The following is a 14,659-nucleotide window of genomic DNA, read 5'->3' as shown; positions in this document are numbered from 1 at the left end:
AATTGCTAGAGACCATCTGCCGATTACTCATTGTGGTTTTCCTCTCCAGATTGTTGGTGACGCCGTGGGTTGGGGCTTTGTGGTACGAGGAAGTAAGCCATGCCACATCCAAGCCGTGGACCCCAGTGGCCCAGCAGCGGCAGCGGGAATGAAGGTACCTCCAAGTGGGCAATGTCTGAACACCTCTAGCCTCGTTTCGTTGTTTGTTTCCATCTGTACATTCCCTCCCTGAGTGGTCTGGTCCCATTTTGGCCAAGTTTCCTTTACCCTTTCTGAAGAGGGTTGCAGTGAAGCCAAGAGTATATGATGTGGCCACCAGGAGGAAAAGGTTTCCTGTCACTCTAATGGGGCCTCATTGGTTTCCGGCCTTTGCTTGGTTAGTCTCATCTCTCCCTTCCACCAGTACTGAGTTTGAACAAAAAATAGTAGCTTTTTTGATCAAGTCTTTTTTTTTTTTAAGATTTTTATTTATTTATTTGACCCAGAAAGGGAGAGTACAAGCAGGGGGAGAGGCAGGGAGAGGGAGAGGGAGAAGCAGGCTCCCCACTGAGGAAGGAGCCCAGTGTAGGGCTCGATCCCAGGACCTTGGGATCATGACCTGAGCCAAAGGCAGATGCTTAACTGTCTGATCCACCAAGATACCCCACTTTTTGCTCAAGTCTTATATGATAACTCTACTGCTTTGGTTCTATACAAAGTATACTTTGGGGGCATTTATGCAGTGGAACATGCTTAGACCATGGGAGCCAGCAAGCAGTGAGCAAAAGAAAACAGAAGTCATGGGATTTGGAAGAGGAGATCTGGGATTCCCATTTTGGTTCTGCTAATTTCTAGATCTTTGACATTGAACAAGTTCTATAACTACCTCAGAACCCGTTTTATCCTTTCTCAAATAATATATTTCCTTCTGCTGTTAAATATGTGGAAACTCTTTATAAGGTGCAGAGAATGACACAAACATCAAACAAATTGAATGAATTGTGGAAGATTTTTGAAAGTAACTTTCGATATTTTATGGTACTAAAGTACCATAAAGTACTTTATGGTATGTACATAAAGTACATAAAGTACTTTAAGCTTTTTAAATCGGAGTATAATTAAGTACAATGTTACATTAGTTCCAGCTGGACAGCATACTGATTTGACAATTCTATAGATGACTCAGGGCTCACCTGGGTAAGGGTAGTCACCATCTGGCACATTGTTTTTATTTACACAGAAATATCATATAAGAAGTTGCTGAGAACATTGGTTTTCTATTTCAAAACACCTTTACCTGGGCTGCCTGGATGGCTAGGTCAGTTAAGCACCTGACCCTTGGTTTCAGCTCAGGTCACGATCTTGTGGTTGTGGGACCAAACCCCACGTCAGGCTCTACAGTCAGTGCGGTGTCTACTTCAGATTCTCTCTCCCTGTCCCTCATCCTCCTTCTCACTCTCTCTCAAATAAATAAAATCTTTAAAAAAAAAAAACCCCAGAAAACACCTTTACCTATCCCAGTTTTCTTCTGTCATCTGTAAAACATTTCTCAGAGGATATTTATGTCTTGTTTATCTGGGCCTGTGGGAGGATGCAGAAGGCTTGAAAGCTACAGATCTCTGCTCATTTCTTTAGCACTCTCATCGTCTCCCATGGTTAGTCCTTTTCCTGGACCAGTAAACCAGTCAAGTGATAGGCATGACTTGGGTCTTCACAGCTCTGATGTCCAACACTTACCCTCCACTGATGTGCCCACTGGAAAAGAAATCGGGGCAGCAGAGACCAGCTCAAGGGTACACAGACCACCGATTACTGCTGGTCTGGGTAATCAGTGCTGTAGGATTAGGGGTTGACTCTATGCCCTGATCAGAACACCATCATTCACGCAGGGAAGCCTGGGCTCACCAGGTGCTGTGCTCTGACTGAGTTGCAGAAGCCGTGTTGGCCAAGTCTGTCCGTGTGACAGGCCCTTCCTCCCTCCTCCCTCCGCAGCGGGCACAGCACCAAAGAAACTCAGAGCAGGAAAGTTGGCCGGGAGCAGAAAGGGCGAGCATTTGTATCTGTGCCAAGGCTGAATTTGTCATTTTCTAATGGAACTCTTGGCCGGGGGAAGAGTTTTATATTTTATTTCCATAGTAAAGCACCTAGTAGAAATTATTTTTGGCAAAATGCTTCAGTGCTAAGCATGTGCTCACTCACATAGGGCTTTGACCTAAAGCATGTTTGCTTTGGGGAAAGTGATGGACGTACGCTGCAGTCGAAGACCTTGTTGTGCTTGGCCATGTAATTGATTGTAGTCTGTCTTTATTGATTAACATGAATTACTGTTCTAGGCACTGTTGATCGGTCCATTCATTAAGTCCTTAGTGTATATACCCCCATAAGTGGGTAACCTGATAGGTTTTTTCCAACATCATAAGCTACTATTTCATATGGTTTATAGTCTCAGTTTCTCCAGGGGTGTACAATGGTTTTCATATGTTTTTAGAACAATGCAGGATTTATTAGAGCAGCGTTTCCAAAGTTGTATTATACAGCTCTCTGGTCCAGCAAAATATACTGACCTGAGGTTCTGTGATCAAAATTAATTAGTTAATTAATTAATTAAAAGAGAGAGAGGGTGTGCATACATGCCCACCAGCTGTGGGGAGTGGGGGGCAGAGGGAGAGAGAGAGAATCTTAAGCAGGCTCAATGCCCCGTGCAAAGGTTCCATCTCTCAACCCTGAGATCATGACCTGAGCTGAAATCGAGTTGGACACTTAACTGACTGAGCTGCCCAGGGGCCCCGTAATTAAAATTATTTCAAACTGCTGTGCACTTTAATGCCCTTTCAGAAATTCACAAAGCACGTTGGCATATTAAAAATTCTGGTAAGTCCAGCAGGCAAAAAACTTGTTTAAATTGTCTAACACAGTGTTTTATCATTTAATAGAAACACTCAGATGAAATCTTAGGATTGTTAAGATATAGCATTAAAACTGTTCAAAGAAAAAAAAAACTGTTCAAAGAGGGGCACCTGGGTGGCTCATTCAGTTACGCATCTGACTCTTAATTTCAGCTCAGGTCCTGAGACTGAGCCCCACGTCGGGCTCTGCGCTGAGCATGGAGCTTGCTTAAGATTCTGTCTCCCACTCTCCCTCTGCCTCCTCCCCCTGCTCTCGCTGTCTCTCTTAAAAACAAAAATAAGAACAAAAACAAAAAAAAATGTTCAAAGAAACTGCTTTTGGTCAAACTGTGTATTGAGATGAATATATAGAGATATATTTTTGAATTGTATTGCTGGTTGAATGAAAAAGACAGAGAATACCATGCCCTTCCATATCGATATAATTTAACTGTGTATATTCATTTTAATTACTTAGCACATTATTTTTCTAGAAGAAAACATTGAACTATTTCCTATTTTACCATACTTACTTGCCCTCGAATAACTTCACTTATATAAAAATCCGTTCCTATAATCCAGTCCCAGAGGCTTGTTTCCACTGACCTGTCACATTGCTGCTGCCCTTTACCCTTGTTCAGGAAAACTGCAGTGTGGTGTTTCTGGTTGTGCTGAGCCCTGGAAGGGTAGGAGGATGGGACACCAGCCCACGGGAGCTTACCGGCTGACCTGCGTAATGATTGACCTGCTTGGTCTAGGTGGTAGGAATGATCCAAAGCTCTGGCTGGGAGCCTCATTTAGCACCTCTGACTGGCAGAAGCTGACCCAGGATAGTATAAAGAGCCTCGCTCTGTGTTCAGGGTCACTGTCTCCGTGGAACGCCAGCCTCACCCCTCAAGTCACGGTCCTGGTTTTCTCCAGCTTTCTGACGTGGACAGAGCCTTGCGTATAGCCTTTGTGACCGCGGCTGCTGAATTTCACTACTTGACTTGCCAAAACAGAGATCATGTTGTAGCTAAGTTTCTCATGGGTACCATTTCTCTCTCTTATGTCAACTTTCTGTGGGGATCGGAAAGTTTTAAGATGTGGGCCACCAGCATATGGACAGGACAGACTCCAGACTGAAGAAACTGAGGGCCATTTGCCCCTGTTAACTCTTCTAGACCTTCCCAGACCCAAAGGAGAGCTCCTTGCCCTGTTTGAATGGCATCCTTAATCCATCCTGCGAGGAGACCTTCATATTTGTATTAAAATTCACTTCTCTAGAATAGAGCTCTTCTAGAGTTCTTCTAGAATCTAGAATAGAAGTTCTTCTAGACATTCTCTAGAATTCTCTAGAATGTCTAGAACTTCAGAGAACAGGTATCCTTCAGGAGAATGATAAGGTCTGCTGCAATTCTAGATTGGAGTAGAGACATCTGAGATCTTTGTGCCTGGGCCACCTAGCCCCGTGGCCCCATAGCTCTCAGGCCTCCCTGTCTACACCACTGACTGAGGCAGACGGGACTGGGTCAGAGAGGTGGACTGCAAAGTGGGGCAGCCCAGTTGAGAATGAACGAGAGGCAGGGCCGGGAGCCTACAAACGTGTAGAGCAGGGAAAGTTGCAGTCTGACCTCCGCCATAAATGTAATGGAATTTTAGATGTTTCAATCAATTATTCGACTTCTATATGATCTCAAGCTTGTTTGTCAAGAGTGTCTTTAGTCTGGTTTCTCCCCTTCCCTTCTGATGACTTGCTCTCCATGCGGTAGGAAAATGTTTGTTCCCAGAGACCTAAAAGGAAACGATGTTACAAGAGACCCCAGACTATAACCTTATTTTTAGTTTTGTCTGAATCAAGACACTCTTAAAAAAAAAAAAATAGAGAACAATTAGTTGCAACTTTTCTAAGATGTTTGCTGTTCTGTCTCATACGACTCCTCTCCTCATTCCTGTGCCTTAAAAAACAGCCGTAGGAGTCATTAAAATTTGCACTTGATCTAGCATCTTTGCATTTGGAGCTGTTTTTCCTTCTGATGGTTCTTTTGCTTAAAAAACGAAAACTGTAAAGTCACTGGGCATTACAACTCCATAGTGTAGCACGAAATATGGGAATCATCAAAAGCTTAGTCAACCGTTCAGCATTCAGTGCATTTTTAAAAAAGATTGTATTTATTTATTTGACCCAGAGAGTGCACGAGGAGGCAGAAGGACAGATGGCGAAGGAGAAGCAGACTCCCCACTGTGCAGGGAGCCCGATGCGGGGCTTGATCCCAGAACTCCCGATCATGACCTGAGCAGAAGGCAGACGCTTAACCGGCTAAGCCATCCAGGCTCCCCTAGCATTGAGTACATTTTCAACTAGAAGAGGTTGTTTGCTACATTTTCTCTTTGGCAACTCTTCATTCACCTTTTAGGAATTCCAGAGCAGTAGACTGTGGTTTCTTTCAAGACAAAAGGGGGAAGGGGAAAGAAGAGAAGGATCTCTAGTTTATGGAGTGTATTCTGTGTGCCTGACCCTGCACCATACTTTCTGTACCTAAGGCCATTTAATACCAGCATCTGAATACTAAAAACCTAGAGAAAGAAATGATTCCAGGAGGAATAATTCTATTTCTTCCTTATTTTCTTCTACTTTGAAAGGAATTAAAGTGTCTTCCACAAGACTGCAGGCCACAGTCGAATGGCCATCACTTAAACATGGATTCACATCATAACCTTGAATGACATCTATTTTTTTTTTTTTTAGTCACATCAAGTCAAAACCCACTTCTGGACAACATTATCTATCATAACTTTATTTTGCATAATTCTCTAGTGTCTGTTCTCCACTGTAGACAGGAGAGAATTTTTACATTTCACAAATACAACATGCTTGTGTCTTCATCTGCCCACAAATAAATCTAATCAAGTGATTCTGGCACTTAAAATCCTCTAATGGCTTCCCAATACAATGAGAATAAGGTCCAGATGCCTTCCCATGGACTGCAGTGTCCATGATCTGGACCCTGCTGAGAATAACATTACCTTCCTACCCTGTTTTGCTTATATAAGACGCCATTGGCCGTGCTGGTGTCCCTCCCAAGTACCAAGTTTTCCCGCCTAAGGCTGGATGACAGGCTCTACTATTGTCATCAAAGTCTCAGATTAAAGGTCAGTCTTTCAGAGGAGCTTCCGTTAAAAACCCTGGGATAGTCTTCCTGTCTCTCTCCAGTCATTGTTTACCATTATTACTCTGTCTTAGGTTTTTAAGGCATAGTATTTATCAGAATCTGATAATAGTACTTACATGTTTATTATCTGTCTCTAGTAGCTCCATAAATGTAGGGAACTTGTCTGTCTTAACTACTATGTTCCCAGTACTTAGCACAATTCCTAGCATTTAATAAGTGCTGCAAACAATTTTTGAATGATCCAATGAATCTGTGCTTCCATAGAAAGACTGAAAAGTTCATCCATTGAACACCTATATTGCGTCCCCACACATGTCATATGCATTCTCTCTTTTATTGTTCTTCCAACTTTTGAAAGTGGAAGGGAAGCGTTCTTCCGACGTCGTGAATGGGGAAACTGAGACCCAGTGAACCTCTTTCCCCAAGGCACCCCGTCTGTGAACGTCAGAACTAGATTCAAGCCTGGTCTCACTGCCCAAAGCCCTACTAATGTTTCCTACTGCATTATTTCATAAAAAGCAAACCCTCGAGGCAGAGTTAAATAGATGATACATCCCAATAAAACCTTGAACTCTTGCAAATTACTCGGGGATGCATGACCTTTGATGTCTCCTGTGGGAAGAATTTGTATTTCATTCAAATGAATTATTAGGACAGTCACATGTTCACCTGTGTTGGCTTGTAGATCACATAAATAATTTTTATTCTTGGCACCAACCTCTCACTTGGGTCAGCTCTAGATCTTACTGGGTCACCCAAGTGAAAGAGGCAGAATATTTGTCCATGTTAGTTTAATCACCTTCTATCAGGGTAAACCATTCAGCCTTCACACTGTGAAGAAATTTGAGCCGTATTTACAAATAAGGCACAAAAGCTATCCTTGCTCTTTTCTGGAAAGTTTCTTTTTTTCTGGTGGGGATAATTAAATCCTGTGAGAAACAGTATTCAAGTTTTTATGCAACTTGTGCCAACAGTCGGGAGGGATTTCAAGACTCCTGGCTTCTTCTCGTATTTCCTGCTGTGATGAATTGATGGATGTGGACTTATGGGGCCTCTTTTCTCTTTGTTTGTTTCTTTGCATGTTTATATAGAAACAGAGCTATCTGACTCAGAGTAAGGCATGCATGGTCATTGTGTTCTTTTTTTACGCTTTCAGAAATTCCTATTTCTTATATGGAAGGAAAAAAAGTAAAAATCCTGCTTTTTGGACTTTCTTCCTCATAGCAACAAACCTAGATCTCTCATGGACTTTTCCTTCTGAACCAAGAGAGGCCAGGTTGGGCAAACCATCCAAAGTTCCTAATTAATTTAGCCAAGATAGTTTGAGCATTCAAGTAGCAAATTGTGGGATCATGGTCAACATAAATGAAAAAAATGCTTTCTGTTAACTGTGTTAAAGGTAGTTCTTTTTCAGTTGAGTTCAGGAAATTCATGCATGGGAATAAAAGGTGATGTCTTATGCAGCATGCTATGCACCTAGCCATCTTGTCCCTTAGTTGATGGAAAGCAGTAGGGTTAGTGTCCCTTTGCTCATCATTAGGCGTGACTAGCATTGGGGAAGAAAAGACCACTTTGCGGAGGTTCCCTGCCTGCACAAGAGGCCACTTCTCAGGGCCTCAGCTCAGAACCCTTAGCTGTTCTGTGCCCTTCCTTAACAGAGGGTGGTGTTCACATCTGCCTCTGACAGCCTCCCTGAAGACAGGGCAACGCGGCACAGTTCTTTGTTAAGTTGGTATTAGCCACCTACCACACACTAGACGCTATGTCAGGTCTTCATGGGATTTTCAGTCTAGAGAAGAGAGACATTAATCAAGTAATTCCACTCTTCAATATATAATTATAAACAGATGAGAACTATGAAGAAAAGGACTGGAGTTTCTCATTTTTGTAGGGTGGTGGGAAGAATGACAGGGAACACTTCCCTCAGGAAAAATGCTTGAGCTGAGATCTACAGAGCAGAGAGAAGTCAACTAAGCCTGAGTGTGTCTGTGCACATTTTGTGTGTGTGTGTGTGTGTGCATTCTGTGTACATGTGTGTTATACACACACACAGATGCACACAAAGATACACACAAAGGGTTTATTCCATATAGAAGAAACCCAGAAAAGGACCATGGTTCCTCAGAAGACAAGAATGGAAGCCATGGCTAGACTATAGTGTGAAGAGAATTCTGGAAGGGGAGGTAGCAACGAGATAGGGTAGAGTGTTTCTCAACTTACTTATTATTATCTTTCCTGAAAGAGCCTTTTTAAGACATTTTTCCCCCTAGTCATCCCTCCCATGAAGTTTGGATAGCACAGATACACTGTATTCCTGTTTATGTACACTATGCATGTGTGTGTGTGTACGTGTGTGTGTACACGTGTATATGCTTTGTACATAAAAAGAGGAAGATTTTTTCACACTCCCTTTTGGGGCATTTTTTCTCTTTGGGGGGCTAAGTCACACCTAATGAGAATGCATGAGTTAGAGAAGGAAGTTTGCGTGCTTTATAAAATTGTGTTAAATTGAATTGCAGCGGTCATGTAACCAAATATGCAGCTTTTAAGTGTATAGTTTGATAAACCTTGTCAAATGTACGCACTTGCGTAACAACCTTCAGAACAAAGACCATTTCCAGCATTCCAGAAAGTTCCCTCATGCCTCACTGTTATGATTTCTGTCACCAGAAATTAGTTCAGGTTTTAAGAGTCAGATTCCTGGCTGCACGCCTCCTGTCTCTGTGATGTTTAGCAAGTTATTTCATTTCTCTGGGCCTTTTTCTCATCTTGTAAATGAGGAAAGATGTGGAGTCTTCCTCACAGGGTTGGTGAGGGAGGCATGCTGTCCTGCCCCCTTCCCCACAATGTAAATACGCGGGCATCTCTAAGAGGCGTCCGATGGGATCAGACTTGGAGCATAAGCCTGATGATTACTTCAGGCCTGGTGATCCTTCTAGTTCTCTGAGCTCTGGCCTTAACAGTCTGTATTTCCCTTTGCCTTCTGACCCACAAATCCTGCCTGCTTCTCTCATTTCCCAAATGTTTCTCCTCCTGTGCTTTTCTAGAAAGCTGCCGCTATGCTGAGGAGGACACAGGTTCTTTCTCACTGGCTTTATCCAGTGAGCCTACTACAAGCACCTCTAGTTCCTCCACTTTCAGAATCTCCCAGAACCATATCTGACTTATCTTGGCTGGTCATGCTCCTTCCTTTCATCCCACCCATCCTCCTCATTCCTTATCTTGTGGCCTGTCCCATGTTCCCAACGGCTCAAGTCTCCAGGTACTGTGCTCAGTGCTGGGCATTTGTTTTCAACTCAATGTTAAACAAGGTTTACAGCAAGCAAAACAAACTGACTGCTAGATGTATAGGAATCGGTGGGGCTAGGACTTGATGTAATGCCAGTAACTGCTGATTCTACGATGCACAGCTCCGAAATCGGGTTCCATCTTATGATCAATGCATCTTAAATGTGATGAGACATAGGAGACAATCCTCACTGTTGCAAAAGTCATCTTTTACAAAAACAAGGACATGTCAAGTTTTAGAAATGTCTTGGTATAATCCTGAGCCATTCTTACACTGATCTACTGTGGGCTCTAATGCTGGTTTTCTTTGTGTTGGATCCCTGAGGACAGGAGGAAGGGCAAGTACTGAGAAGTGAAAACCTTGACACCCCTTAGACCTCAGTAGATTAGGTGGTCACCCTATTTTTCTGCGTCACACCTGAATAGTTATGTGACACCAAATCCTGTCAACCTTCTGAAGGATTCCTCAAGGGCAGATAACCCTAAGACTACCTCCAGGTGTAAAGTCAGTGACCCCTACCCCCCAAGACTCACCTACACCTGGAAGAAATAAAAAACAACTCCAACCAAGGCTGGACATCTCCTTCCGCAGCCATGCTCCTGAATTTATCCATGACCAATCCAAGTATCTGGAAGAGTAAAGATAAATATAATACTGTTTACGGTCTCCATTGATGTGTGACTTACAGAAGATTTCACAGTTTGGGGCTGTAGATCAGCGACTATTAGGTGTCACTATTTTATGAATGACATAAAGTCCTTCCAAACAGTGGTTAAGACCAGTATTTCTTTGACATGTACAAGCTGGGAAGAAGTCAGCCCAAGGCTGAGATGTGTCTCCGTGGTCTCTGATTCCTATTTTGTATATTCACTTTGCTCAGTTTCCATTGCCAAGGCCACTTAAAGGTCTAGGATGGCTGCTGGAACCATGAGGTTTGCATTCCAGCCATCCATAAAAGATGAAGGGAAGGAGAAGGGCACTATTATTCCTTTAAAGATTCTTCCTAGAAACACTGCTTCTGTTTACTTCCCATTCGTCAGAATATATAAAGCCTCTGCCTTCGGCTCAGGTCATGATCTCAGGGTCCTGGGATCGAGTCCCGCATCAGGCTCTCTGCTCAGCTGGGAGCCTGCTTCCTCCTCTCTCTCTGCCTGCCTCTCTGCCTACTTGTGATCTGTCTGTCAATAAATAAATAAATAAATAAATAAATAAAAGAATATAACCATACATGGCCACACTTAGATACAAGGAAATCTGGGAAATGTTGTTTATTCTGAGTGACTATTATTGGTTGAATTGTATACACCTCCCCAAGAAAAAGACATGGAGAAGTTCTAATCTCCAGTACCCAAGGAAGTGACCATCAGGAAATAGAGTCTTAACAGAAGTAATCAAGTTATGACGAAGTCATTAGGTTGGGCCCTAGTCCATGATTGGTGTCCTTATAAAAAGGAAAAAATTAGAAATACAGACTGATATGCACATTAGAAAGACAGACAGAAGACACCCATGGAGAAGATGTCTGTGGAACTGGATGGTACATCTATAAGCCAGTGAGTGCCAGTGATTGCCAGCAACAAGCAGAAGCGAGAAGATGCAAGAAAGGATTTCTCCTGGAGCCATCAGAGAGAGCGTGGCTTTGCTGATGATACCTTAATTTCATACTTCTAGACTCCAGAACCATGAGACAATGAATTTCTGTTGTTTTAAGCCACCCTGTTCTTGGTATTTGTTATGGCAGCCCTAATACATTTGCCATGTGTCCAGGAAAAAATGGAAGTTCTATTAATAAAGAGAGAAAAGACAATGGATACTAGGGGACAACTTGTAGTTTCTGTTACTGACCATAAAAAGCTGTACAAATATCCTTCAAGAAATATTGACTGAGTACCTACTGCCTATGGTGCCCTGTGGGGATCCAGTGGTAAGTAAAGCCAGCAAGGTTCCTGCCCTCATAGAGCTTCCAGTCTAGTGACAAGGGAGATAATAGTTATTCACACAAATATTTAATTATGCACAGTGATGTGTATGTTTAGTAGGCATATTACCAGATGCAAGACTTGGAGCCTCAGATACAAATTTCTGTAGGTTTGCACATTTCTTTCATTTTCAGAATCCCAGGAGGAGCATTCTGAAGTCAGGGGCTGAGTCTGCCCGTTGCCTTCAGCATCAGAGTCTCTTAATTCAACCCACTGCTCTTCTTCTGCCAGATGAAATGAAATGTTGTTGGTCTTATAGTTACAGCTTGTGGTTCTCAAGGGAGAACCTGTGAGAGAAAGTAAAATGATGGAGAACAAGATGGGAAAACATCTGTTTGGCAGAGGGTCGGGTCACTGAAGCAGGAATTATGGATGTTGAGTTGATTGAATGCTTTGTTTTGCTCATTCCTCCCCCTCCCCCTCCAGCCTCTTCCATCCCAGGCCATATCATGACCCTCCACCCAACTGCTTGGCCCAGAAACCTAGAAGTCCTGCTTGTTCTTCTCTTCTTCCTCCAATGCAAGACACTTCCAAAATGTATCTCGAATGCATCTGTTTGTCTTCATTTCCCCCCCTCCAAACCCCTGTCATCTGTCACCAGGACTACAGTGGCCCTAACTGGTCTCCTTACACGTGATCTTGTAGCCTTATCATCTGTCCCCCATGTTGCAATGAAAGGAAATCTACTTCTGCCACTCTCTTGCTTGAGATCCTTCATTGTGTCCATGTTGCTTTTAGTATGAAATCTAAAAACCTTACCATGGCCTACATAGTCCCACATGAACCGACCCCCACCTATCTTTGAAATCTTACCTCCTGGCCACTCTCGTCCTTGCTCCCCTCCATCATCACCTTGTAGATCCTCAAACCAGTGATTGCTTTCTCTCCACGGGCCTTTTGTACTTGCCACTCCTTCCTCTTAGGATTCTCTTCTTGCAGCTTGTCATGGGATCCCTCCTTATTTTTTACACCTCCCCTTACAGGTCTCCTCCTCTTCAGTGGGGATGGAACGTCTTCGTAGTTTTCACACCCGCATCTCATTGGCTGGAATTGTGTTGCGTGGTCATTTCTGGGGGTGCTGAGGATTTCAGTATTTCATTCTCCACCTTTTATAGGGCAAGAGAAAGGGGTTGGGCCGAAGTAGGGTGGTTGAATTCTGCGGTATCTGCTGAGCCCCTCATTTTTCTCTTTCTTCCCTCCCTGCTTATTTCCTTCACAGATAAGTATTTGTCTTTTTCTTAAAGGAGAACTTAGGGAGTTCTCCCATTTTTTAAAAAAAGATTTTATTCATTTATTTGACAGACAGAGATTGCAAGTAGGCAGAGAGGCAGGCAGAGAGAGAGGAAGGGAAGCAGGCTCCCTGCTGAACAGAGAACCCGATGCAGGGCTCGATCCCAGGACCCTGAGATCATGACCTGAGCTGAAGGCAGAGGCTTTAACCCACTGAGCCACCCAGGCACCCCTATTTGTCTTTTTCTAACCCTCCTCTAGGATACATGCTCTACAAACACAGGGACAACATCTAATTCTTCTACTACCTTTCCAATAAATGTTTACTGGGTCAACAAGTTGATTTCTGTGGCCAGGCATGGTGGAAACTCGGATCCAGACACTGTCTCTGCTTTCCTAGAATAGAAAGCTTGTTAATATGGCAGGTAGCCAGTGGGATTTCATTCTAGCCCTTGCCACACCACATGACCCTTAACAGGTGCTCAGAATTTTTTTTAGAAATCCCAGTCAATTGGTTTCCATTTATTCAAGTCTTACTATTTCTAAGGTATTAAATAAATCCTTGGAAGTTGATTCCCAATGCCCCATCATTATAGTCTTAGGTAGATGGACAAATATAATATGTACTATATAATATAATATATATATAGTGTATATGCATACAATGTATAATATAATATGCAACAACAAGACAATTCATCTGAAAATCTCCAGCACCTTGCCAGTACAGAGTCGATCCTCATTTTTATTTTTTAAAAGAATTTGAGCATGTCAGGTGATGTCTAGACAATACATCATTTCAGTCAGATACAGAGGCAGACAGCACTGAACATATTTGCAAAAGAAGATAGATTTTCCATTTGGGAGCACATGCCCCACCCTTTCAGTAGATTTCATGGAGAACAAGTGAAAACAGCCCTATGATAATTTAAAGCAGTATTTGTTGAGTAACATTACATGCTAGGCACTATGCTAGGTGCATTATCTCTGGGCTTTCATTTACAATCACTTCTGTCCTGGGACAGAGTATTGTCTCCCTTTCTACAGCTGGGGAAAATAATGAGGTTTGGAGGTTTAAGTATTTTGCCTAAGGATAAGACTTACATGGGAATTCAGATATGCCTGGGTCTAGATCATATGCTTTGGAATCATTATTGTTTATGTGTGGAACGGCTTATATCAAGAGAAGATAGAAGTCAGAAATACCCTTAATAACACAGGGCTTTAGAGGATCCTGGGCCAGAAGCGTAATATTGCATTTGGGGCCCCTCTGCATTGGTTCTTATTGTACAGCTGTGTCCTCTGGTTCCATGACACTGATGGATGGCATTCTTGCAAAATGAGAAATCCAAATCACTGAGCTGTTTAAAAGTGAAAGGGCGGAGTTTGGGGAACTAGAAAAAACACAGCCTTCTCTCAACTTTCTGTGTCCCAAAGATCCGAGCAGCCCAAATCTGAGGATCTTTAAGATGTTAGTATGATCCCCAGCATCAAACTGGGCTTCTGAATGAATGTGTTCTGCTGGCCAGAAGCCCAGAAGCATGCATCCTGGTGTCTCCTGATAGCAAGTATGGGTCCCGATGACGTGCTTGTAGAGAGCCTTAAGCAAAGTCTGGACTGAACATCACCAGACACCTTGTTCCACCCTGGGCTTTAATATCTGGTTTTTCCTTCTTCTGTGTTTTGTCTGACACTGACAAGTGCTTGTTCTGGCTGAGTCCCATACTGTAGAGACGTCTCTCTCTGAGCTAAGACTTCACTTTCTACCCCATCTGTCCTCCAGCCCCCACGCAAATCCATATTCCTTCCACCAGTCCCACTGGAATCAGAGGGCAGGATGTGCAGTAGCTCCAGGCTGGCAGACCCCCGAGGATGGTCTGGCCCCAGGACCTCTCTAGGCCAGTGCAAGTCTTCTGGGTCTTTTGTGACATGATATCATCTTCAGCCTAGTTTGATTTCTGGGAGGGGATGAAAGCCATTGTGGTTATGTGATTAATGCTTGTCGTCGGTTCTCCTTTTATTCTTGGCTCTTATCCAGGATTTTCATTGAATATCTTTATAGATGAGATGTGTTTGAAATGCAACATCGTATAAATGTCTGTTGAATTACCAACAACAATGGAAGGAAGATTCTGCTGATTCTTA

General features: G+C 43.0%; 1 protein-coding gene and 1 long non-coding RNA gene across 2 annotated transcripts in view; one reads left to right on the top strand and one right to left on the bottom strand.

The window, feature by feature from the left end:
* The window catches only part of LOC122904341, a 40,745-nt gene that overhangs the window by 2,803 nt on the left and 23,283 nt on the right, over positions 1 to 14,659 (bottom strand). The window contains exons 4-6 of the long non-coding RNA XR_006384191.1: positions 12,098 to 12,390; positions 11,354 to 11,571; positions 9,839 to 9,933 (exon numbers count right to left, since the gene is read on the bottom strand). This is a non-coding gene — a long non-coding RNA (uncharacterized LOC122904341). The remainder of the gene's footprint in view (positions 1 to 9,838; positions 9,934 to 11,353; positions 11,572 to 12,097; positions 12,391 to 14,659) is intronic.
* Positions 1 to 14,659, top strand: part of DEPTOR (DEP domain containing MTOR interacting protein) — a 130,517-nt gene that overhangs the window by 100,663 nt on the left and 15,195 nt on the right. Inside the window, exon 8 of the mRNA XM_044245035.1 lies at positions 50 to 154. Coding sequence (XP_044100970.1) covers positions 50 to 154 — 105 coding nt within the window. The remainder of the gene's footprint in view (positions 1 to 49; positions 155 to 14,659) is intronic.

Source organism: Neovison vison, chromosome 4, assembly GCF_020171115.1.
Source record: "Neovison vison isolate M4711 chromosome 4, ASM_NN_V1, whole genome shotgun sequence".
Classification (NCBI taxonomy): domain Eukaryota; kingdom Metazoa; phylum Chordata; class Mammalia; order Carnivora; family Mustelidae; genus Neogale; species Neogale vison.
This window is presented reverse-complemented; position numbering and strand designations above follow the sequence as displayed.